Source organism: Thalassophryne amazonica, chromosome 5 (assembly GCF_902500255.1).
Source record: "Thalassophryne amazonica chromosome 5, fThaAma1.1, whole genome shotgun sequence".
NCBI classification, from domain to species: Eukaryota; Metazoa; Chordata; class Actinopteri; order Batrachoidiformes; family Batrachoididae; genus Thalassophryne; species Thalassophryne amazonica.
In genome coordinates, this window is record NC_047107.1 from 108,158,080 (window position 1) to 108,185,249 (window position 27,170).

Sequence of the window (27,170 nt, forward strand, 5' to 3'; positions counted from 1 at the left end):
CGTTGTGCACATTCACAACATTAAATTGTTACCTTTTGGCTCATCTATTGACCGTTCATTTGCGCCCCCTGTTGTGGGTCCGTGTCACTACACTTTCCCCAACAGGATATCTCGGCCAATGTCATGGATCCCGAGGGGTGTCAACCATCTGTTGGACAGCCAACGGAAGAGTAGGGTACACATGCGTCGGCTGGAGGCGTGATTGGTGAGTTGCACCACATCCTCACCGCCTTTACCGCTCGGATGGACCTGATGACCGAGCAAAACATCATCCTTAATCGCAGGATGGAGGCTCTCACCGCGCAGGTGGAAGCACGCGCTCAGGGCACTGCTGCAGCTCCTCCTCCTGCCGACCCGGTGCCGAATACAGACATTCCACTGGTCATTCAACGCCCCCCCCCCCGCCATCCCCTGAAGCATACATAAGCCCCCCAGAGCCGTACGGAGGTTGTGTGGAGATGTGCGCGGACTTTCTTATGCAGTGTTCGCTCGTCTTTGCACAGCGTCCCGTGATGTACGCGTCTGACGCCAGCAAGGTGGCTTACGTGATTAATTTGCTTCGGGGTGAGGCACGCGCTTGGGCTACAGCGCTTTGGGAGCAAAGTTCACGGCTCCTTGCCTCTTATACTGGGTTTGTGAGGGAGCTCAGAACTGTTTTTGATCACCCAAACAGAGGCGAAACTGCGTCTACCGTGCTGCTGTCAATGAGACAGGGGCGCCGGAGCGCAGCCGAATATGCAGTCGACTTCTGCATCACGGCTGCAAGATCCGGCTGGAATATGACTGCGCTCTACCCCGGCCTTCATAAACGGACTGTCGTTGGTCCTGAAGGAGCACCTGGTGGCTAAGGAGGAACCGCGGGATTTGGCTGAGCTTATCGATTTGGTTATACGATTGGACAATCGGTTAGAAGAACGCCGACGGGAGCGAGGTGAAGGGCGTGGTCAGGCACAAGCCGTCCCTCTTCCTCCCGGGTCCGAAAGGGAGACGTCTTCCCCACGCTCCACTGCCACAGCGCTCCGTGTGGCTACAGCTCCCCCTGCTGACGATGCTAGGGACATGAGCAGGGCCACATTCAGACAGAGGAGGCTGGTCCGCGGGGAGTGCTTTGTCTGCGGCTCGAGTGAGCATCAGCAGAGAGACTGCCTCAAACGGTCAAAACACAAACGCCCGCCCTTAGAGACTGGGCTGAGGGGGGGTCAAAACATTCACGTGGGTCATACACATCTTTCAACACGACTCCCAGTTACAATCCTGAGCGGGGATTTAACCCTTCAAACCCCAGCACTGGTGGACACGGGGTCAGAAGGGAATCTGCTGGATAGCAGATGGGCAAGGGAGGTAGGGCTCCCTCTGGTGGTGCTTTCTTCGCCAGTGAAGGTGCGGGCACTAGATGGCACTCTTCTCCCTTTTATCACACACAAGACACTACCTGTAACCCTGGTAGTGTCTGGGAATCACCGGGAGGAGATTGAGTTTTTTGTAACTCCTTCTACCTCCCGCGTGGTTTTGGGCTTCCCATGGATGATTAAACACAATCCCCGGATTGACTGGCCATCTGGGGTTGTGGCTCAGTGGAGCGAAACCTGCCACCAGAATTGTTTAGGATCCTCGGTTCCTCCCAGTGTAAATGCTAATGAGGAGGTTAAAGTCCCTCCCAATCTGACAGCAGTGCCGGTTGAGTACCACGATCTTGCTGACGTCTTCAGCATGGATGTGGCGCTCACCCTTCCCCCGCACCGTCCGTACGATTGTGCCATTGATTTGGTCCCGGGCGTTGCGTTCCCGTCCAGCAGGCTGTACAATCTCTCACGTCCTGAGCGCGAATCAATGGTGACCTACATCCGGGACTCATTAGCTGCTGGGCTGATCCGGAATTCCACCTCCCCGATGGGTGCAGGTTTCTTTTTTGTGGGCAAGAAAGATGGCGGACTCTGTCCATGCATTGATTACAGGGGGCTGAACAACATAACGGTTCGTAATCGATACCCTTTACCCCTGTTGGATTCAGTGTTCATGCCCCTGCATGGAGCCCAAATTTTCACCAAACTGGACCTTAGGAATGCGTATCACCTGGTTTGGATCCGGAAGGGAGACGAATGGAAGACGGCATTTAACACCCCATTAGGTCATTTTGAGTACCTGGTCATGCTGTTCGACCTCACTAACGCCCCCGCGACATTCCAAGCATTGGTAAACGACGTCTTGCGGGACTTCCTGCACCAATTCATCTTCGTATATCTGGATGACATACTCATCTTTTCCCCGGACCCTGAGACTCATGTCCAGCATGTACGTCAGGTCCTGCAGTGGTTGTTGGAGAACCGGCTGTTTGTGAAGGGTGAGAAGTGTGACTTTCACCGCACCTCTTTGTCCTTCCTGGGGTTCATCATCTCCTCCAACTCCGTCGCCCCTGATCCGGCCAAGGTTGCGGCGGTGAGAGATTGGCCCCAACCAACAAGCCGTAGGAAGCTGCAACAGTTCCTCGGCTTTGCACATTTCTACAGGAGGTTCATTAAGGGCTACAGTCAGGTAGTTAGCCCCCTGACAGCCCTGACCTCTCCAAAAGTCCCCTTCACCTGGTCGGATCGGTGCGAAGCCGCGTTCAAGGAGTTGAAATGCCGGTTCTCGTCTGCACCAGTTCTGGTGCAGCCCGACCCTAGCTGCCAGTTTGTGGTTGAAGTGGATGCCTCTGACTCAGAGATAGGAGCCGTGCTATCCCAGAGCGGAGAGACCGATAAGGTTCTTCACCCGTGTGCCTACTTTTCTCGCAGGTTGACCCCAGCTGAACGGAACTATGACGTCGGCAATCGAGAACTCCTTGCAGTGAAAGAGGCTCTTGAGGAGTGGAGACACCCGTTGGAGGGAGCGTCTGTGCCGTTCACGGTTTTCACTGACCATCGGAACCTGGAGTATATCAGGACCGCCAAGCGGCTGAACCCCAGGCAAGCCCGCTGGTCACTGTTCTTCGGGCGTTTTGACTTCCGGATCACCTATCACCCCGGGACCAAGAACCAGAGATGGGATGCCTTGTCCCGGGTACACGAAGATGAAGTCAAGACGGAGCTGTCGGATCCACCGGAGTCCATCATTCCTGAGTCCACTATCGTGGCCAACCTCACCTGGGACGTGGAGAAGATCGTCCGGGAGGCCCTGGCATGGAGCCCGGACCCAGGAACTGGTCCGAAGAACCATTTATACATCCCACCAGAGGCCAGAGCTGCAGTCTTGGACTTCTGTCACGGTTCCAAGCTCTCCTGTCATCCGGGGGTGCGAAGGACCGTGGCAGTTGTCCGGCAGCGCTTCTGGTGGGCGTCTATGGAGGCCGACGTCCGGGAGTATGTCCAGGCCTGTACCACCTGTGCCAGGGGCAAGGCGAACCACACGAAGACACAAGGACTTCTGCAGCCTCTACCGGTGCCTCGTCGCCCCTGGTCCCACATTGGCCTGGACTTTGTCACGGGTCTCCCACCGTCCCAGGGCATGACGACCATCTTCACGATAGTGGACTGATTCTCCAAGGCGGCCCACTTCGTGGCCCTCCCGAAGCTCCCAACGGCCCAGGAGACAGCAGACCTCCTGGTCCGCCACGTCGTGCGTCTGCATGGGATACCAGCGGACATCGTCTCGGACCGTGGTCCTCAGTTCTCCTCCCAGGTGTGGAGGAGTTTCTGCAGGGAACTGGGGGCCAGCGTGAGCCTCTCGTCCGGGTATCATCCTCAGATGTACGGACAGGCAGAGCGGGCCAACCAAGAACTTGAACAGGCTCTCCGCTGCGTCACGTCCACGTACCCGTCAGCCTGGAGTGACCATCTGGCCTGGATTGAGTACGCCCATAACAGCCAGGTGTCCTCTGCCACCGGCCTCTCCTCATTTGAGGTGTGTCTGGGGTATCAGCCCCCACTGTTCCCCGTGGTGGAGGGAGAGGTTGGTGTGCCCTCGGTCCAGGCCCACCTGCGAAGATGCCGACGGGTGTGGCGCACCGCCCGCTCTGCCTTGTTGAAGGCCCGGACGAGGGCTAAGGCCCATGCAGACCGCCGGCGTTCCCCGGCCCCTGCTTACCAGCCCGGGCAAGAGGTATGGCTATCAACGAAGGACATCCCCTTACAAGTGGACTCCCCTAAGCTGAAGGAACGTTACATTGGACCATTCCAGATCCTCAAAGTCCTCAGTCCGGCCGCAGTGAAGCTGGTAGGTTCAGCTTCACTGCGGATCCACCTGGTCTTTCATGTCTCACGTGTCAAGCCATACCACACCTCCACCCTCTGCACTCCTGGACCGGCGCCGCCTACTGCCCGGATCATCGACGGGGAGCCTGCATGGACAGTGCGCAGGCTCCTGGACGTCCGTCGTAAGGGCCGGGGGTTTCAGTATTTGGTGGACTGGGAGGGGTATGGACCAGAGGAACGCTCCTGGGTGAAGAGGAGCTTCATCCTGGACCCGGCCCTCCTGGCCGACTTCTACCACCGTCACCCGAACAAGCCTGGTCGGGCGCCAGGAGGCGCCCGTTGAGGGGGAGGTCCTGTTGTGTGGGCCACCAGAAGAGGAGGTACTGCTGGCCCACCACCAGAGGGTGCCCTGCCTGAAGTGCGGGCTTCAGGCACGAGAGGGCGCTGCTGCCACGGACACAGCCGGGGTTGTCGCCCATCTCCACTTCATCAATCCACTCCATAAAAGCTGGACGTCATCTCCACCTCGCTGCCAAGATATCATCTACCTGTGAAGGTAATATTCTCTGCTGTGTCTGAACGTTGACTTACGTGTGATCTGTTTGCAGCCGTTGTCCTGTGGTGCCCTGTCAGCTGGGTTGGCGGTCAGTGAGAGTGCCGACGTCTTCGCCTCTCACTCCAACCAGATAAGTGGTAACAGGAGCTGCTATCGTGTTCCTATTTCAGAGGTGGCGGTGACTTTCCACCTTCTGACTGTTTTTGTTACTGGGTGTGCACACACCCACATCTCACTGTTTGTGCTCCTCGCCAGCAGTACCAGATCCGACAGTCGGGGACGGTGATCACCTGGGAATTCGGGACTTGGCAGCTCCAGTATTCACCAGGTTCGGTGGCGGTGGAAATCGTGTTTCCGGCTCTTCTCAGGACAGACATCTTCTATCCTCGAGCCTGCCCACACATCACCTTTGTGTACTGACTGCTATCAGATTCTGTGATTGTCTGTATAATCGTTGTGCACATTCACAACATTAAATTGTTACCTTTTGGCTCATCTATTGACCGTTCATTTGCGCCCCCTGTTGTGGGTCCGTGTCACTACACTTTCCCCAACATTTCCATTTTAATACAATAATTAAGTTAATGTAACTCAAGCTTTGAAAAAAGTTAGAGTCACTCATTTCCATTAGTTAAACTAACTCAAAAATGAATTCTTGTCATAACAACTCAGTTCCTTTTAGTGCATTTAAAGTTTTGGGGCATTTAAGTGTTGGTGATGTATTTCCAGTGCATTCCATTCACTCATTTTAAATGAGTTTATGTAACGGAGGCCAGCAGGTGTCGCTGTGCGTTCGTAAACCTCACTCCCAACAGCTCAAAAGGATTCTCTGGTCACAAGGTCAGAGTCCTGGGTTTTAGCCTTCTGGATAGAGAGTCCAACTACAATCCCAGAGATCGTGAGTTCGCATCCCGATGGGAGTGAATGGGCAGAGTCATAACAACACAATGCAGAGTCAACAAGTAAACCAAAGAATGCATCAAAAAAAAAAAAGTCTAATCCAAAATATAATGGAAATTTTTTAGGAAGAAATTTGTCACTTTTTTAATGAAAAGTATAAACTAGATTTACATAAGTTTAAGTAACTATAAATTGTTAAGTTACTAAAACTTTAACAATAAAATTTTTGAAAATTATTTTATTTTAGTTGGCAAACTCAAATGGTTTACGGCAATCGGTTTCCTCAAATGGTTTGAGTTCAACTAACTCATTGAGTTTTACAGTGGAGTCATAGAGTACAGCTGTGTGAATATATGATAAAGACAATTTAAACAACCAAATGTTCATGTCTTTTGAATTAAATTTAATGAAACAACAAAATCTGTACACAGTGAAAGCAGCTATGATTTTGTATGAAAAGACAGGACATTTTTAACGAGGTACCACATTCACTAATTATTCAATCAATCAATCAATCAATTTTTTTATATAGCGCCAAATCACAACAAACAGTTGCCCCAAGGCGCTTTATATTGTAAGGCAAGGCCATACAATAATTATGTAAAACCCCAATGGTCAAAACGACCCCCTGTGAGCAAGCACTTGGCTACAGTGGGAAGGAAAAACTCCCTTTTAACAGGAAGAAACCTCCAGCAGAACCAGGCTCAGGGAGGGGCAGTCTTCTGCTGGGACTGGTTGGGGCTGAGGGAGAGAACCAGGAAAAAGACATGCTGTGGAGGGGAGCAGAGATGTTGTGAGCAGAGTTATTCACAACATGTTTCTGGGGTTTTGTTGTTTTTGCCTCAGTTCTTCTTCGCCCACATGTTGGTATTTCACGGTCTTCTGTGGTGGGTCATGAGGTCATGCTGTCATCCTAAATGTCTTTTTTCTGGTGACTTAATAAACAGTCTGATTTTTTGAACCATGGAAGTGAGTTGATCTTCAGAGACGGGCTTTCTGTTCAGGGTCCGGTGGCGCTGGGCATAGTGGAGGATGTGGCCCGCTTAGATGCCTTCAGCTTGCTCACACCAAAGAGCAGGTCCTCCTGGCTGAGTGGCTGCAGACACTCGTCCACAGGACTGAAAGAGGAGAAAAGGAGAAACATGAGGTAAGAGGTCACGCAGCACACTGGCAAAAACAGACAACAGTCTGCTGTCCAATTAGTCTCTTAATTATATTCACCCTGTTCATGTAAACACTGCATTTCATGTATCATTAACTTCTCTATAATGGAGTGGGCACCTTTAAAATGTCAATATTTGACTACCAGGAACATGCTGCATGTCAGTCCACCTACCTCTGATCAGACTGGCCATTGGTTTGCTGCTGAGAACTTTGTCTCATCTTGTTCTTCTGCATGTGCTGGCAGACTTGATGTATCACAGCATTTCGGCAAATCTCTCGCAGATCGCTGCCAGAAAAACCATCTGTCTGCTCAGCGATCTCCTTCAAATTAATGGTGTTGCTCACCTACACATGAAAGATCAGGACACAACAGGAGACACTTACATGGACTATTCTGTTCATTTTTGTCTTCTGCTTCTACAACCCCTGGAAAAAATTATGGAATCACCGCATAGCCGGCGCCACGAGGGGGCGTTTGGGGGCGATGCCCCCTCACGTCATCAACTTCGCCTCCTCGGATGTTAGAGTTATCAAAAAAAATAAAAAAGAAAGAAAAAGAAATACTGGAAAATATAGCAAAATATTAGTTATTCAATAATATCACGCATTTAACAAATAAACCAAATTAATTAACTAAAGTAATCAATTTTAAAACAAACAGATATGGCGTGTGTCTGTGTTCAAGGGATTTGATAGGTTGAGGGTTGCGCTTGTCAGTGCGGCAGAGGGCGGTGCGTTTCCAACGCGTCATGACGTCAGATGCGTCGCTTCGGAAGCGGCAAGGGGGCAGAGATTGCTACGTCACACTCTGGCTGTTTCCACAACCTGAATAAAGTTCAGCGATCACCATCTTAAATTTGCATCGCCGAACCACAAAAAAACCTTTAAAAAACAGCAGTAGAACGATTCTCCCATCACCCTGCTGGGAGAAGCTTTTTTTCAGCTACTTTTCGGAGTGACACCGACTGAGGGAGGACTGACGTCTTGGTGGGATATCAATCGAACCGTGACAGCGGGCCGACCCGCACGGAGAAGCCGGCCTTCAGGCATCATCACTGTGCAGAGCGATCCAGGCCACCGGGGTGATGGAGCAAACCCACTCAGTCCGAAATCTCCCACTTTTTGGATATATGCGAAGTCCCAGTTTGCCCAACGGAGTTTAGTTATGCAGCTTTACTGAGGTGAGAATAATGTAAAAATAAAATGTGACGTTTACTGAACTGTGAAGGTTTAATGATCGGCTAACGTTAGCTTAGCCTTTTAGCATAGTTGATCTGAGGGAGGGGCAGTCTTCTGCTGGGACTGGTTGGGGCTGAGGGAGAGAACCAGGAAAAAGACATGCTGTGGAGGGGAGCAGAGATCAATCACTAATGATTAAATGCAGAGTGGTGCATACAGAGCAAAAAGAGAAAGAAACACTCAGTGCATCATGGGAACCCCCCAGCAGTCTACGTCTATAGCAGCATAACTAAGGGATGGTTCAGGGTCACCTGATCCAGCCCTAACTATAAGCTTTAGCAAAAAGGAAAGTTTTAAGCCTAATCTTAAAAGTAGAGAGGGTGTCTGTCTCCCTGATCTGAATTGGGAGCTGGTTCCACAGGAGAGGAGCCTGAAAGCTGAAGGCTCTGCCTCCCATTCTACTCTTACAAACCCTAGGAACTACAAGTAAGCCTGCAGTCTGAGAGCGTAGCGCTCTATTGGGGTGATATGGTACTATGAGGTCCCTAAGATAAGATGGGACCTGTTTATTCAAAACCTTATAAGTAAGAAGAAGAATTTTAAATTCTATTCTAGAATTAACAGGAAGCCAATGAAGAGAGGCCAATATGGGTGAGATATGCTCTCTCCTTCTAGTCCCTGTTAGCACTCTAGCTGCAGCATTTTGAATTAACTGAAGGCTTTTCAGGGAACTTTTAGGACAACCTGATAATAATGAATTACAATAGTCCAGCCTAGAGGAAATAAATGCATGAATTAGTTTTTCAGCATCACTCTGAGACAAGACCTTTCTAATTTTAGAGATTTGCGCAAATGCAAAAAAGCAGTCCTACATATTTGTTTAATATGCGCTTTGAATGACATATCCTGATCAAAAATGACTCCAAGATTTCTCACAGTATTACTAGAGGTCAGGGTAATGCCATCCAGAGTAAGGATCTGGTTAGACACCATGTTTCTAAGATTTGTGGGGCCAAGTACAATAACTTCAGTTTTATCTGAGTTTAAAAGCAGGAAATTAGAGGTCATCCATGTCTTTATGTCTGTAAGACAATCCTGCAGTTTAGCTAATTGGTGTGTGTCCTCTGGCTTCATGGATAGATAAAGCTTGGTATCATCTGCGTAACAATGAAAATTTAAGCAATGCTGTCTAATAATACTGCCTAAGGGAAACATGTATAAAGTGAATAAAATTGGTCCTAGCACAGAACCTTGTGGAACTCCATAATTAACCTTAGTCTGTGAAGAAGATTCCCCATTTACATGAACAAATTGTAATCTATTAGATAAATATGATTCAAACCACGGCAGCGCAGTGCCTTTAATACCTATGGCATGCTCTAATCTCTGTAATAAAATTTTATGGTCAACAGTATCAAAAGCAGCACTGAGGTCTAACAGAACAAGCACAGAGATGAGTCCACTGTCTGAGGCCATAAGAAGATCATTTGTAACCTTCACCAATGCTGTTTCTGTACTATGATGAATTCTAAAACCTGACTGAAACTCTTCAAATAGACCATTCCTCTGCAGATGATCAGTTAGCTGTTTTACAACTACCCTTTCAAGAATTTTTGAGAGAAAAGGAAGGTTGGAGATTGGCCTATAATTAGCTAAGATAGCTGGGTCAAGTGATGGCTTTTTAAGTAATGGTTTAATTACTGCCACCTTAAAAGCCTGTGGTACATAGCCAACTAATAAAGATAGATTGATCATATTTAAGATCGAAGCATTAAATAATGGTAGGGCTTCCTTGAGCAGCCTGGTAGGAATGGGGTCTAATAAACATGTTGATGGTTTGGAGGAAGTAACTAATGAAAATAACTCAGACAGAACAATCAGAGAGAAAGAGTCTAACCAAATACCGGCTTCACTGAAAGCAGCCAAAGATAACGATACGTCTTTGGGATGGTTATGAGTAGTTTTTTCTCTAATAGTTAAAATTTTATTAGCAAAGAAAGTCATGAAGTCATTACTAGTTAAAGTTAAAGGAATACTCGGCTCAATAGAGCTCTGACTCTTTTGTCAAAATGTCCACGAATCAAAGTCAAAAGACATTTGCACAAGTAGAAGCTCTCCACTTATTGTGCTCATATTCATATTTTAGAAATGACTCTGTCTTGATAACATTAAAGGCAATTACATATTTTGACGAAATTACAAGTTGAAATGACTATAAAAAATTCATCATGAGGTTTATGTGACAGAAATCCTACTTTACAATCACACTGCAGTCATTGTTAAATTATTTCCTTTTGCATTTATAATAAACATTTGTATTTATTTAGTGTTTGTTTTTCTGGTTGAAATGAGATATAAATAATCTACCAGACTTAAAAAATATACAAGTTTCCATGTTATTTTATTTGTCTAAAAATAAATGTGTGAGGTTCCTTATGTTAAACGAAATTATCTAATATGAAATAACAGGTGGCTTTAATTTACAGATGAAAGGTTTCTAAAGAACCATTTATTGATTTATTTAGCTATTTTAATTATAAGTGTTCTAATTTTTTTTTAACAGTAATCAGAAATTTTGAGGTAACAAACAACAACAACAAAAAAACATTTCCAATGATTTTTCTTCAGAAAACTGCTCTCTAAATGAGCAGTCCTGTCACACATTAATGTTTTGTACAGATCAGTGGTTTCTGCACCAATCGGATTGGTCCAATCCATTTTGTACAGATCAGTGGTTTCTGCCACGAGTCTTCCGTGTTTTGGCACGACGTCGTTCCTATTGGACAACACGAAGGTACGTCACAGCTCAGAGTGTCGAAAGCTGGTGCACCTCATCTCAACAGAACACCGGCTCTGTGTGGTATGCAGGAGATCACTTGACCGAGGGTCTATACGTTCAAATAATAATTAAAAAAATACTGTCATCACTATTTACTCTTACTCAGTCAGCCTCTTACAACGGTGTAGACTAAATGCACAAGCTTTCCAGGAGCGCACCCAATTCATTACGCACGCTCAGAGGCACATCTCCTCCGTTTTTTTGGGGGGAGACCCCGGCCCCTGTGATAAACTCATCGCCCCCTTAATATTTTTTTTCTGGTGCCGGGACTGAATCACCGGCCTCTGAGGATGTTCATTCAGTTGTTTAATTTTGTAGAAAAAAAGCAGATCACAGACATGACACAAAACTAAAGTCATTTCAAATGGCAACTTTCTGGCTTTAAGAAACACTATAAGAAATCAGGAAAAAAATTTGTGGCAGTCAGTAACGGTTACTTTTTTAGACCAAGCAGAGGGAAAAAAAAAATATGGAATCACTCAATTCTTCATCACTAGTATTTTGTTGCACCACCTCTGGCTTTTATAACAGCTTGCAGTCTCTGAGGCATGGACTTAATGAGTTACAAACAGTACTCTTCATCAATCTGGCTCCAACTTTCTCTGATTGCTGTTGCCAGATCAGCTTTGCAGGTTGGAGCATTGTCATGGACCATTTTCTTCAACTTCCACCAAAGATTTTCAGTTGGATTAAGATCCGGACTATTTGCAGGTCATGACATTGACCCTATGTGTCTTTTTGCAAGGAATGTTTTCACAGTTTTTGCTCTATGGCAAGATGCATTATCATCTGGAAAAATTATTTCATCATCCCCAAACATCCTTTCAATTGATGGGATAAGAAAATTGTCCATCCAAAATATCAACGTAAACTTGTGCATTTATTGATGATGTAATGACAGCCATCTCCCCAGTGCCTTTACCTGACATGCAGCCCCATATCATCAATGACTGTGGAAATTTACATGTTCTCTTCAGGCAGTCATCATTATAAATCTCATTGGAACGGCACCAAACAAAAGTTCCAGCATCATCAGCTTGCCCAATGCTGATTCGAGATTCATCACTGAATATGACTTTCATCTAGTCATCCACAGTCCATGATTGCTTTTCCTTAGCCCATTGTAACCTTGTTTTTTTCTGTTTATGTGTAATGATGGCTTTCGTTTAGCTTTTCTGTATGTAAATCCCATTTCCTTTAGGAGGTTCTCTTACAGTTCGGTCACAGACGTTGACTCCAGTTTCCACCCATTCGTTCCTCATTTGTTTTGTTGTGCATTTTCGATTTTTGAGACATACTGCTTTAAGTTTTCTGTCTTGATGCTTTGATGTCTTCCTTGGTCTACCAGTATGTTTGCCTTTAACAACCTTCCCATGTTGTTTGTATTTGGTCCAGAGTTTAGACACAGCTGACTGTGAACAACCAACATCTTTTGCAACATTGCCTGATGATTTACCCTTTTTTAAGAGTTTGATAATCCTCTCCTTTGTTTCAGTTGACATCTCTCGTGTTGGAGCCATGATTCATGTCAGTCCACTTGGTGCAACAGCGCTTTTTTAGATGCAAACTAACAAGCAGATCTGATTTGATGCAGGTGTTAGTTTTGGGGATGAAAATTTACAGGGTGATTCCATAATTTATTCCTCAGAATTGAGTGAGTCCATATTTTTTTCCCTCTGCTTGGTCTAAAAAAGTAACCGTTACTGACTGCCACAATTTTTTTTCTTGATTTCTTATACTGTTTCTTAAAGCCAGAAAGTTGCCATTTGAAATGACTTTAGTTTTGTGTCATGTCTGTGATCTGCTTTTTTTCTACAAAATTAAACAACTGAATGAACATCCTCTGAGGCCGGTGATTCCATAATTTTTGCCAGGGGTTGTATAAAAACTTTACAAATAAAATTTCTCAAAAATGATATGAAGTGAAAATAAAAGACAAATATCTTACGATTTCTTCTGCTAATATCAGTCGAAGGATTTCTTGCCTTTGTGTCAAATTCTGGAAAAAGACAGGTTTTTGTTATATGAAAGAAAAAAAATTGTTTATCACATGGAAAATAAAATGTATGATTCATAAAAATAAAAAAATGGACCAATCAGAAACTATCTTGTGAGAATTTAAATCCTGTAACTGTTGTGTTTCTCATCCTTGAACACCAAAATCCATCAGCACTGCACATTTTCCATCTCTTTCTGCTGCACCAACACCTGACGGCCCAAATCTGTCCAAGCTTCTGATTGGCTGGACACATCTGACTGAGCTAATCAAGTGTGGGTGGAGCAGGAAGAGATGGAAAATGTGCAGTGCTGCTGTGGAATGTGTGCACATCTTACTGGCAGTCCAATGTGGAAAGCGGTGGGCATCCGCCACAGAATAGCGGGATCAATGTCGTGAGGCCTATTAGCAGCTCCCATCACCATCACCTGCAATCACAGAAATCACACTGAATTCCTGTTCGGTCAAGTTAGAAACAATAATGTCTGAACTGTTTTAATGAGCAGTCTGCGGTGGCAGTGGTTTGCCCTGATACACACACAAGAATGAGGTCTAGATGTGTGGGTTTGACTAAGCCCTTAATGTGACAGACACGCTGGCTCTTACGTGGCTGGAAGTCTGCAGGCTGTCCCACAGGCTCAAGAACTGGGCCTTCATCATGGCGATTGTTTCGGCGTCCTGACTGGACCGATTCCTCAGAAATGAATCTGACACACATGAACTTGATGAACATGAACATGTTTGTAACTAAAAGAAACATCCTACAAACTTTAGGATGGATTACACAGGTCATAATGCATCACAAAAAATGACAGTTTCAGATCCCTAAAAAAAGACTCATTTCTATACTGGTGCTTTAAATGGAAAGTGGGATTCCATTAAGTGGGATTTTGCTCAGCAGAGGTGCAGCATCAGCTGATAATACTGTGGCAGAACTATCACTGTCCTCAAAAGAACATCTGATGTACTTTTGCCAAACTTCTTTTTTTTTTTCCTTTCATGTAACAGTGTTCTTTATGTAGGTAAAAGTTTAAAACCATATTTTTGTAGGTTTCCAGGAGCGACACTCACCAATCTCATCAATAAAGATGATGCAGGGCTGGATTTTGGCAGCCAGTGAGAAGACAGCAGCTGTCAGCTTCTGTGATTCTCCGTGCCACTTGTCCATCAGTGTGGACGGCTGCAGATTGATAAAGTGGCATCCTGAAGCTTTAGCTGCTGCCTTTGTGATCATGGTTTTTCCACATCCAGGAGGACCACACAATAAAACACCTGCAAAGGCAAGAAGAAGAAAAAAGAACCATCAGGATGAAGGACAAGAAACTGTTCGGTTAAAGACAGCAAGCTTTTGCTGCTGGTGGGTTCCTCTCTTTTCCCCAGACGATCAAACAGGGTATCATTGGGGAGTTTGTTCATTTGTGATGACTGTTGTGATTAGATGATGTGCTGTTGTACCTTTAGGAGGCTGGAAGAGTTTGGACTCAGGTAAGACGTCCCTCTGCTGGATGGGCAGCATAACATTGTCTTGAAGCTCCTCGATAATATCACTGAGGCCGGGAATGTCCTTCCATGACTCCTACAAGAACATATTGTACTGTGAAATCTGTGCTTCAATAAAACAAACAAAAAAGTCAGTTGTTCAACTTGATGGAGGATTGTTACCGTCATTGATTTTGGATCAATGAGATGAGCTGCGATTCTCATCTCATGGTCTGTCAGTGAGACTCCCTCAATGCCGATCTTCTTCATCAGCGCTTCTGCCTGGAAAGAAAAGACAAACGTTTCAGTTAAACTCAAAAATGTATCAAATAATCAACAACTCACAGCTTCATAGTGGAGCACAGAAGGATTTTCATCAGATACCTGTTTCTTTGCCTTTTGTTTCTGTTTGGACGTCGGGTCCATAGCATCAGCAAACCATTTCATACCATAATAGCTGATGGCGCCAACAACAGCTGTCCACACCAGCAGGTCCACTGTGTTATGGTTGGCCAAAGACTGGAACAGGTCCCCAGTACTGGACAAAAAGCTCCTCAACATGTTTGATGGAGAATGTCAGTCAACTACCTGGATAAAGAGGAAGGAAATATCAGTACGAGTCGGTAACATAAACACATTTTATACAGGACACACAGTCTGGATCCTGGTCCAACTCATCATCATCACATAAGGACCAAGGTCTGTCCAAGGAATGTCCTCAGTTTGAAGATATAAATATCTGAAATGTGGCCTCTGCTACCTCCAAACTGCTGACTGTGGATTTTATCAAACAAAATATGATTCAGGACTGAAAATTATCTCAAATTATTGTCTTCACAGGATCTTGATGAAGATCGGTGTGAACAAATTAAATGATCATAAATGTGTTTCACACATCATCATTTTAACATTCTGACTCCTTTTAGCAACTACAGCCTTTAATTTTACTTTGTGCTTCATGACTCATCAATGGGGGGCTCTTTTTTCTTTCAAAAATACATTTTCACAGAATATCTTTCAAATGTATCCAAATACTTACCTCTAAAATGTGATGCTTATTCTCTGAAATAAGTTTCAAGCCTGAAAATTGTCTTCACAGGCCCTTTAGCTAAAAGTTGCAGCACGATGATCAGTTTGAACAAGTAAAATTAAGCACAAATGTGTTTTACACACCTAAATTTAGAATCCTGACTTCTTTCATTAGCAACTGTTGCCAAGGCAACAAATCCATATGCTAGTTTAGCCTGTTGGCAATGAGCATGCTAACCCAGCATGGGCATATTTATGTTTGCAAGCAAATTATGCATCCTGCTGTTGTGCAACTTTTACCAGTTTTTAAACATTTCTGTTCATCAGCAAATGCTGTGGAAGTTCTGTGTGATTATGAAGGACCTCAGTGGAAACAAGTGTAGCACATTCTTATGTTATTCCTTATTTTTAACATATTTTTGGACAGACTTTGCACATTTTACATTTCGTATTGAAGACATCAAATCAAATACAAAATCTGAGGAGAGCTGACTTGAATGACATCAGAACAGTTACAATGGAGAAAAGTCTACAGCCATGAGTTTTGAGATTTTTCAGTACAGTTCAATGTAATTATGTTGGCACTTAATATACTCTTATAATTGTTCTGAATTCCAACAAGAGGGCGCTACTGTCCTGGTAGATGAAAGGAAGTGTCATTCATAAAGTTACATAAGTAAGGATTAAACAACGAGAAGCCGTGCATTATACGGTTGAATGCACAACACGGAGTCTAAAACACCACGACGCGAAGTGGAGTGATGTTACTACGTGAAGTGCATTCCAACCGTATAACGCACGGCTTCGAGTTGTTTAATCCGCTTATACCATTGTCCCACACAGTGAGCTAACACATAAATATCTATTTAAGTTAACTTTCTTCATGTTCTCTTCTTCTTTCCCGTCTTCAATCTTGTTCAGTTTGTCCAGTGTTAAATCTTTATGCTTTTGCTGTTCTTTTTGTTTGCTCTCTTCCTCTTCCCATTCCTCAAACGTTTTATTTTGGCCAAAAATGTTCAAATTCAGGTGGAAATCCATGTTTTATCGTGTTTCTGTGATTCACCTGTCAAAACACAGCTGATCTGCGCCAACTGATTTGTGCGTTGCTGTGGTGACAACCAGAGCGGAGAGATATAACAGTGACTTAACTCACCGAACTACATGTGCGTATACACGAAAAGAATGCACGCCAGTTAGACATGGAATTCTCACTAACCATGGTATAATACATATGAACTTATGGCTAAGTGCCTGAAATAAAATATCCACTGTGAAACAAACATTTACATTCATAAATTATATAAGCCTATGCATTGTTGTCACTACACACACACACAACGCGCACACACACACAAATCCACTGCGCTGTCTGGAGGCTGTTAGCAGGAAGTTAGAATGAAAAACTGGACTATTTTCTGACATGATTTTTTTTTTGTCTTTTTTTGTAGTACATGCGTGAACAAGCGCAGACCCAGTTGTGTGAGCGTGTGAACACGCTCGGGACAAGGACACAAGCGAGACGACAATTTTATTGAGCTAACTGATGGTGCTAATTCTTGTAACACACAAACACACACACACACACCCCTACACACATGTGCGTGCACACACACACACACACACACACACACACACACACACACACACACACACACACACAATGTGCACGCACACACAAATCCACTGCGCTTTCTGGAAGCTGTTAGCAGGAAGTTAGAATGAAAAACTGGACTACTTTCTGACATGATTTTTTTTTCACTGCACAGTGGATGTACACAGTCTTTTTTTGTAGTACATGCACAAACAAGTGCCAACCTAGTTGTGTGAGTGCATGCGCACGCTCGGGACAAGGACACAAGCGAGACGACGATTTTATTGAGCTAACTGATGGTGCTAATTCTTGTAGCACACACACACACACACACACACACACACACACACACACACACACACACACACACACACACACACACACACACACACACACACACACACACACACACACACAAAATCCTCTCCACTGTAAGCCGTCTGGATGCATGAAGAACTGTTCAGATGTAAAGCTGAAAAGCTGATGTGATTTTTGACTGGACAGAGGAACTACACAAAGTCTTTTTTTTTTTTTTAATAGAAGTCCGAAGTCAGTGCACAGCATCACTGGACTACACGTCACAATTTGGACATTAGCAGCAGTGGAACACCAAAATGTAAGTCCCTTTTCTGTTGTTTATAAATTAATAAAATATCAAATGACAAGGATCTATTTTAGCTGTTATATAAAACAAATAATGAATGTTTTTACATTCTTTCAATGGAATGAATATTTAATTTGGTGAAAGCTGGAACAAACCATTCAACATTGAATGGTTTGTTCCAGCTTTCACCTCATGAAATATTCGAACCATTGAACTCATAAACATTCATTATTTGTATACTGTTTAACTTGGTAGGAGTTGGCAATAGAGTAGGCAACGAGTGTGTTTTGTAAAGATAACCACAAACTAATTCCATCAACGTTTCTTAAATTCAAATGAAACACAATATTAATTATTGAATTAAGTGTGGAAGCTCAAAGAAGAATAGTGCAAGGATACAGACATTATTTGTGTGTGTTTGTGTGTTGGGGGTGGTCCCAAAAACGTCTTCAAAATGAAGGTTTTGAAAATAAATCCCAAACAACTTCATAATAAAGGAAGAACTTTTATGTCATTCAGCGTTATGTGTCGGACGCGGTTGGAGCACCGACCCAGCGTTTGACAGGACCCAGCATAAAATAAGCAGAGCACGGGTCAAAGGATAACACATTTTAATGAAAGTGAGTGAATTGATAAACAACTAAAAAGTCCGCGGTCTGGTGAGGTGGAAACACGGCGCGCTCTCAGCAGCGCAAATGGTCCGGAGACACAGCAGTTCGGACCCAGGGACCCCGCCGACACCCCCCAGGTGGCCGCGACAAACCGAGTCTGTGAAGAAAGAAAATATGAGGTGAGTCCAACACTCTCCACCCAGAAAGACACAGCTCAAAGGTGCACACAATCAGGAAACACTTCCTGGTTTAAATATATATATCAGCTTCTCACCCTGCAGACACGGAACAACTCAGTTCAAATCTCCACTGCAGCAGAAGCTGATTAGACAATTAGCATAACGTGACAGCTCAATACAACAAGGTGTGAGGGACACCAAATCCACTGTCATTACTTCATAAAAGTCACCAAAACCAAATTACCTCAGGAACTGTGCTGAAGAGCGTGAGACCTCACCCAATCCTCCTTCACAGACTGTGGCGTCAAACCTGGAGCGGTCTCTGCGTCTGTAATGGTGAGATTGTTCTCCCGACGCCGATCTCACACGTCTGCTCACAAGGTCGAGTCTCTGGCAATCACACACTGTGCATTCAAGGTTTAAGTGCAGCAATCTCTGATCAAAACAGAATACACCACAGCTGTGAGCCTTGATGACCTGCACGTGAAAACAAGCCTCAGGTGTTCAGAGTGAGGTCCTAATACTCAGCCACTCAGTCCTGAATGCATACCACCTGGTGGGAGAAACAGAAAAACAAAAACCAAGCCAGCCAAACACCCCAGCACACAACAATTCAGGTCTGTTTTACTTGATATGTTATATTATTCTTTTAATGTTTAATTTAAATTTATTTTCATTTTAATATAGCGCCAAATCACAACAGAGTTGCCTCAAAGCGCTTCACACAGGTAAGATCTAACCTTACCAACCCCCAGAGCAACAGTGGTAAGGAAAAACTCCCTCTGAGGAAGAAACCTCAAGCAGACCAGACTCAAAGGGGTGACCCTCTGCTTGGGCCATGCTACAAACATAAATTACAGAACAATTCACAGACAAATATACAAGAAATGCTACTGGCGCACAGGACAGGAGGATCGCCAACACGAATACAACTCCCATCTCTGGATGGAGCTGCACCTTAAACAGAGAGAAAAAACAGAATCAGGCATCAGAAAGACAAAAATACTGTATAATTTGCCAGCATTAAACAACAAGAAAAACAAAGAAATACTAAGGTGATCGCCGGCCACTAGCCCTAAACTCCACTAAAAGACCCAGAGTTTAGGTAAAGTTGAGGCCGCATTCTGCCCCAATTACTAATAAATGAATTAAAAGAGTAAAAAGCGTAAAACAAAACTGTACCAGTATGCTCGCCATATGAAAGGGAAAATAAGTGCATCTTAAGTCTGGACTTGAAAGTCTCCACAGAATCTGACTGTTTTATTGATGCAGGGAGATCATTCCACAGAACAGGGCGATAAGAGAAAGCTCTGTGACCCGCAGACTTCTTATTCACCTTTGGGACACAAAGTAGTCCTGCACCCTGAGAACGTAAAGCCCGGGCCAGTATGTAAGGTTTAATTAGGTCAGCTAGGTAGGGAGGTGCCAGTCCATGAATAATTTTATAGGTTAGTAGTAGAACCTTAAAATCTGATCTCACTGGGACAAGAAGCCAGTGAAGGGATGCCAAAATGGATGTAATGTGGTTGTACTTTCTGCTTCATGTCAAAAGTCTGGCTGCAGCATTTTGAACCAATTGGAGACCCCTAATGCTAGACTGCGGTAAATCAGAAAATAGAACATTGCAGTAGTCCAATCTAGAAGAGATAAATGCATGGATCAGGGTCTCAGCATCAGCCACAGACAGGATGGGACAAATCCTCGCTATATTTCGCAGGTGGAAGAAAGCAGTCCTATAATATTTCTAATGTGGAGGCCAAAGGACAATGAAGGATCAAAAATTACCCCAAGGTTCCTTACTTTGTCAGTGTGATGTATGACACACGAGCCGAGGCTGAGCGTTAACTGGTCAAATTGATGCTGATGTCTCACTGGACCAAGAACCATCATTTCAGTCTTATCAGTATTTAAAAGTAGGAAGTGTCTAGACATCCAACTTCTCACTGCTGCAAGGCAATCTTCTAAGGATTTTATGTGAACGAGATTACCAGCAGTTATTGGCTTGTATAACTGAGTATCATCTGCATAGCAGTGAAAGGTAATCCCAAAACGCCACAATATGTGCCCAAGGGGTGCTATATAAAGGGAGAAAAGCAGGGGGCCTAAGACAGATCCCTGTGGAACCCCAAATTTCATGTCAGTAAGGTTAGAGGTAGTGTTACTGTACAAAACACAGTGAGAACGACTGGTCAAGTGTGACGTCAGCCATGCAAGGGCACTCCCAGTAATCCCAAAATGATTTTCCAGCCTATCAAGTAGAATATGATGATCCACTGTATCAAATGCAGCACTGAGATCTAATAGCAACAGAACTGTAGTGGTGTCCGAATCCATTATAAGCAGAAGATCATTCACCACTTTAGTGACAGCCGTCTCTGTGGAATGATATTTTTTTAAAAGCAGACTGCAGTGGCTCAAAGAGATTATTCTCAGTAAGGTAGTCTATGAGCTGCCGTGACACCACTTTTTCCAGAATTTTAGAGAAAAATGATAGATTTGATATTGGCTGATAGTTTTTCAATACACTAGGGCAGGGGTGGCCAAGTTCGGTCCTCGAGAGCCACCTTTCTGACACTCTTAGTTGTCTCCCTGCTCCAACACACCTAAATCCAATGAAAGGCTCATTAAAAGTCTGCTAATGAGTCTTTCATTGGATTCAGGTGTGTTGGAGCAGGGAGACAACTAAGAGTGTCAGGAAGGTGGCTCTCGACGACCGAACTTGGCCAGCCCTGCACTAGGGTCAAGATTAGGTTTCTTAAGTAATGGTTTAATCACTGCAGATTTGAAACATTTAGGAACAGATCCAGAAGTTAAAGAAAGATTAATAATTTCCAGCACAGTCGGCCCAAGAGTGGGCCACAGGTCCTTAAACAGTTTTGTTGGTACAGGATCAAATAAACAGGTTGTGCTTTTTGCTGACATTACGAGTTTTGTCAGCATGCCTAGTGAGATACTATCAAATTCTTTAAATCTATGTAATACCTCTGTAGTGGTGCCCACCTCAATAGCAGGGTGTAGTAGCTGGGTTAAGGCATGCTGGGATATGTTTAACCTAATGTCTTCTATTTTCTTCCCAAAGTAATCCAGGAAATCTTGTGCTGTAAAAGGAGAGCGAACTACAGGTGGTTGTCCATGCATAAGTGTTGCCACCATGTCGAACAAGAACTTTGAGTTATCCTTGTTTTTGTTGATCAAATCAGAGTAGTAGGTCTGCTTTGTAGCCAATAATGCATGCTTATAGTCTAAGATAGCATCATGCCACGCAAGGTGAAATACTTCTAATTTTGGAACAACGCCATTTCCGTTCTAGACCTCTTGATTTATGCTTGAGGAGCACTGAGTTTAAACTATCCACAAGTCTGTCTACTGACTGGGTATTTGTCAAATGTGAAGCTAAGACATCAGGCAGTCTAGCTTCGAGTTCAGTCTTAGTTGAGGAGTTGATGCATCGCCGTAATGATATATAAGGTTGTTGTTCCACTAAACACGGCAGCAAAACTGTAAACTTAATAAGACAGTGATCAGACACCACTGATGTAAGAGGCATGATGTCAATATTCGTGACAGCAATACCACGTGCGAGAACCAGATCCAGGGTATTTCCACTAATGTGCGTCGAATCCAGAATGCATTGCTGAAATCCTAATGCATCCACAATTTCCATAAATAATTTGCAGAGGGGATCAGAAGGCTTATTTATATGAATGTTAAAGTCACCAATGATCAGAACGTTATCTACACTAGTTGACAAGTTAGAGATGAACACACCAAATTCATCTAAGAATTCAGAATATGGGCCAGGAGGTCTATATACAGTGACAAAGTATTACAACTGATTTTTATTCTTCTGACCTTGGCGATGTGTAATATCCTGAGCAGAGGGGAGAATCAGATGCTCAAACGAGTTATATTTGTGACCCCCAACAGCTAATAAGCTAAACCTAGATTTATAAATAAGAGCAACACCCCCGCCTTGCTTTGCATCACGAGGGACGTGACTAAATGTATATGCTGGTGGGCAGGCCTCATTTAAGGGGAGGACAGCTGTAGGTTTAAGCCAGGTTTCACATAGCCCAATCATATCTAAGTGATGATCAATAATTAGATCATTGATCAACAATGATTTTGAGGACAGTGATCTTATGTTAATGAGACCCAGTCTAAGGACCTCAGTGGGGTTGACAGTTGAACTGTTTGGGTTTAGGGGTGGTTCTAGAGTAGCATATATAAGATGCCAAGAAGTAGGTTTAGGTTTGAGACATTCCACGTGCGTTGTAGGTAGCAGACACGAAATCTTTGCTATTGCTGGAACAACCACTGGGCCATCCTCAATTTCAACATCATCCAATATAGTAATGGGTATTAAGTTTGGAAAGCATATCCCTCTATGATTTTTATGGGCACGACTATTGAAGCAGGCCACAGTCTCAACTTGTTGAAATTCCCTCCCTGGCAAATAAACTGCACTATCACCATAGTGGATTTTTTGCACTAAATTCCCCGCTAAGCTAATGGATTCCACACCACATTTGTTATAAGCCTTGCAGGGTCTCTAATCACCTGCTCCATGGCCTGCTGTAGATTCCTAATGTTACCCTCCCTGTAGAGCTCTATCTATGTTCGCAGACAAGATGGCGGCGCCTTCCCCAGTAGGGTGGAGGCCGTCCGGCATCAGCAAGCCATGGCAGCCCCAGAACGAAGGCCAGTTATTAATAAAGGTAAAGCCTTGCTGTCTACAAAACTGCGCCAGCCACCTATTCTATGACGACAGCCTGCTAAACACCTCATCAGTACCCCGGGAGGGGAGGGGACCAGAGACTATTAATCGATGCCGACACATCTTTCTAGCAAGGTCCCATTCCTCTCTATGTCCATTTTTGTGACCTCTGAGTGCTTCATCCTGATATCATTGGTGCCAATGTGAATAACTGTGACTATATTTCATGTCATGTTCCTTCATCTGTCTTCGCTTCTGCAGCATCAGCACTTTAAGGTGAGATGCAATGTCGGGAGCTCTGGCCCCAGGAATACATTTAACGTCAGCCGGTGTCTGTAACCTGACTTTGCGGGTGATAGAATCCCCTATCACTAAAGTCCGGTGTTTCGGCCTGGAGACAGGAGTGGAATTGGCTGCCAGCTTTCTATCACACCACCAGTGCTAATTGCCTCGAGCACCTCCAATCCAAGCATAAGCACAAACCCAGATGGCCCGGTACCAGCAACAGCTGCACTCTCAGGTTTTGGAAACCTACAGATAATTTTAAAATCCTGTTGTGTGAACCAGGATTTAGACAACAAACAGTGTTGCCTTTCTCTTTTTATTGATTTTTCTAAGGGGTGTGACACTGTGGATCACTGTATCCTAGCAGACCGCCTAAAGTCTTCTGAGTTCTCAGAGCAGGCAGTTATGGTCTACGCTCCATCTCATCCCTGCCCCTGTTCAAAGCCAGGCTGAAAACGTATTTGTTTCGATTGGCCTTTGACACATAGAGCTGTGACTCCCTGGAAATTGACAACTGTAATATATTTTAGATGTATATGTTTTATCTTATGGTTGTTTTTAACTGTGTGCAGCACTTTGATCAACTTTGGTTGTTGTAAAGCAATTTAGAAATAAAACTTGATTGATTGATTGATTGATTGATCTATCTGGCAGAACCCAGGCAGTTCAGTCAGATGGTCTCATATCTGAGGTACTGCATATACACAAAGGTGTGCCTCAAGGTTCAGTTCTAGGACTGCTCTTATTTACTATTTATATTAACTGCCTGGGACAGAATGTTCCAGATACAAATTTTCATTTTTCTGCTGATGATACGGTCATTTACTGCTGTGCACCTACACATGCTCTAGGTTTTGTACATCTTCAGCATGCTTTTAATTTGGTTGAGGATCATCTATGGCAGCTGCAACTTGTTCTGAATGTGGAGAAAACTAAACTCATGTTTTCATCTACAAGAGCAACAGGAACATGGTCTGAGAAAATTAATATTGACGTATTGAAGTATCTGGGGTTTTTATTGTATGAAAAGCATGTTGCTAGAAAGCTGAAAGTTTTATTTGTTTTTTATTATAGAAACAAGCCCTGTTTCTCTTTTAATGTCAAAAAGAGATTTGTGGAGTCTACATTCTTACCTCTCCTTGATTATGCTGATGTTTTATACATGAATGCCTCTGCTCAGAGTCTGCAAATGTTGGACAGTGTGTACCATAGCGATTTGAGATTTATAACAAACTATGATTTTTTAAACTCATCACTGTACTTTACACACTAAAGTTCATTGGACATTTTTAAGTATACGCCATCTTGGACATTGGTATGTGTTCATTTGTAAAGCCATTCTTGGGAAAATTCCCGAATACCTCTCCTCCTCATTGATTTTAAAGGATGGATCACACAACATATCATTGAGCTTTGTACAGTTTGTTGTCCCCAGAGTTCAAACTGAACTGGCAAAGAAGGCCTTTAGGTTTTCTGCACCCACTACGTGGAATAATATGTAGACTGAATTTAAACTGCCAAACTTGGTGTCACTGACTACGTTTACATGCAGCCAATAACCCTTTCATAACAGGAATATTAGCAATAACCCGGTTGCGCATGGCCATGTAAACACCCGCAAAAATCAGAATATGCTCATATTCTGGTTTTTAAAAACCCGAATATGACCGCTGGGTTACTCCTTTTCTAACCCGAATATCAGGTCATATAAATGCGCATCGGAATATCCCCATAGAAAGGAACATTATTTTGTGTTCTGCGCATGTCCTATCCGCAAGGAATCTTGGTCTTTTGAGTACAGCAACTACTTGTATGCGGCGCGCGCAACCCACCGGACACCACAGAAGCAGAGGTAAAGAAGTATGGGGAAATCCAGATGCGGTAGCACAGCACCACACTTTTGGAGCGAGGAGGAAACCGAATACTTCATTAGTATTGTGAAAGACATGAATATAATGTCTTTTATTGACGGTAGAAAGAGGAAGAAGAAACGGAAATGATGCATATTTGCATCATGACATTCTTCGTGCGTCTGGACGTTGTCCATGCGTCGCTGTTTAGATGGGGATACTCCAAATGATACCAGTGACCATGTATACAGGAGTAACTCTGTCTGCTTAAGCATGTAAATGGGTTATTCCTAATGATTCAGAAACCAGAATATTGACCTTAACCCAAATATTAATGGAATGTAAACGCAGTCTTTGACTATTTTTAAATCTGAAGTTAAAAGGCTGGAATGCAGACTTTCTGAATGTCAGTTTTAACTGATGATTCCTTACATATTTGTACTGTATTGAGTCTGTGTGACTGTTTGTTGAAACTATGTATTGCTGCCATTTTTGGTCAGGTCTCCCTTGAAAAAGAGATCTTCTGATCTCAATGGGACAAACCTGGTGAAATAAAGGTTACAACAACCTCTGTCTAGCTGCATAGTTTCCTTCATGAGTATTTAGTGGAAGTGCGTAGGATAAGTGGGTAGGATTTGGTTTCAGAATGGGCCTCTATCTCTCTCCTCTGTCTTCCAGGTGGCGTGCCTTGTGGAGTTGATGAACACACCTCCCAGTAATCACTCCTGCTGTGTTTAAACCCTGGTTCAACACATCATCGGCACCAGAAACTCAGTGTTCACAGCCTGGTAACCTGGCCGCTGTATTTCTGTGTAGAGTGAATTGTCTGCGTTCCGTCGCAGTAGTCTGTCCTGTTTTTTGATACTTGGTATCATTCTGTGTTCTGACACAGTGCTGGTATTTTTTCAGCCTCGAGGCTGGTGCCTGCACCTGTACTCACCTGGTTTCTCCTCCTACACAGTGATTCTGCTCCTCCTGAGCTCCACGGGGAGTCATCTGGCCCTGGTCTCTGTCACCATTTCTCCACCGCTCCTGGTTCTGGTTGCAGCTCCTTCATTCCTGGTCCCATCGGGCTGTGACTTCCTGTTTCCACTACAGCGCAGGCTGGGTCTCCCTTCTCCAGGCTTCTGAACCATTTTTCCACCATTCAGTTGCATATTTCATTGTGCTTCTTCTGTACAATAAATCTGGTTTTCTTCCATTCCTTTAGCCTCCTGCTTTTGGAGTTCATTCTGGTCATTTGGGTCATGACCAAAACAGCTTGGAAGACTCCATTAAATTTTGGAAGTGATCCAGATTCTGAATTAAGATTTCACTTTATATAGGCTTTGAAGGATTATATCAAAACTACTGCATGGATTGCCACCAAATTTGCATCACAGGTAAATATTAGGCCATGGAAGACAGACTCCACTGAATTTTGGAGGTGATCCGGATCCGGATTGGCGGACATCAGAAATCTTGAATCGCTCTTGTCAATAAAATTAATTCTACCTTTATAATGTCCATTATAGACAGAAATGTTGATGATTTTCCTTTTATATGTTCACTGCTCCCCGCAACCCGATCCCAGATAAGTGGTTGAAGATGAGATATTCATGGCTGTCGACCTGAAATAAAGTGCATGTTGCTGCCTCCTGGTGCTAAATTGTTGTCATTCCTGCCCATTTATTATCCATGAATTACCGTTAGTGTTCTCTGCAAGGGTGGTGCCCAAGTGGTTAGTGTGCTTGGTTTCAGTGTGGAAGGTTTTTGGTTCAAACCTCACCCCTGCTACATTTATCCTGTAATGTGGAGTTGCTTCAGGAAAAGTATCTGGTGTAAAAATTGTGCCAAATCCATATGCAAATCCACCTTGGATCTGTGATGGCGACCCTGGCAGCAAGGGAGCAGCCAAAGGGACCTGCGTTTACTGTTGTTTTATCCTGCAAGGGTCCAACAGCAACAGTGAGGTTGCACAAGTTACTGTAACTCGTGTTATGTGTCGGACAAGGCTCGGAGAACCGACCAGCATTTGAAGGA

At 44.0% G+C, this 27,170-nt stretch overlaps 1 protein-coding gene across 1 annotated transcript in view; it reads right to left on the reverse strand.

Annotated features, from left to right (window-relative positions):
* The window catches only part of atad1a (ATPase family AAA domain containing 1a), a 79,079-nt gene extending 64,197 nt beyond the window's left edge, over positions 1 to 14,882 (reverse strand). The window contains exons 1-6 of the mRNA XM_034171077.1: positions 14,667 to 14,882; positions 14,466 to 14,564; positions 14,259 to 14,379; positions 13,875 to 14,075; positions 13,410 to 13,510; positions 13,142 to 13,231 (exon numbers count right to left, since the gene is read on the reverse strand). Coding sequence (XP_034026968.1) covers positions 13,142 to 13,231; positions 13,410 to 13,510; positions 13,875 to 14,075; positions 14,259 to 14,379; positions 14,466 to 14,564; positions 14,667 to 14,843 — 789 coding nt within the window. The 5' untranslated portion in view covers positions 14,844 to 14,882. The remainder of the gene's footprint in view (positions 1 to 13,141; positions 13,232 to 13,409; positions 13,511 to 13,874; positions 14,076 to 14,258; positions 14,380 to 14,465; positions 14,565 to 14,666) is intronic.
* Between the last annotated feature and the right edge of the window lie 12,288 nt (positions 14,883 to 27,170).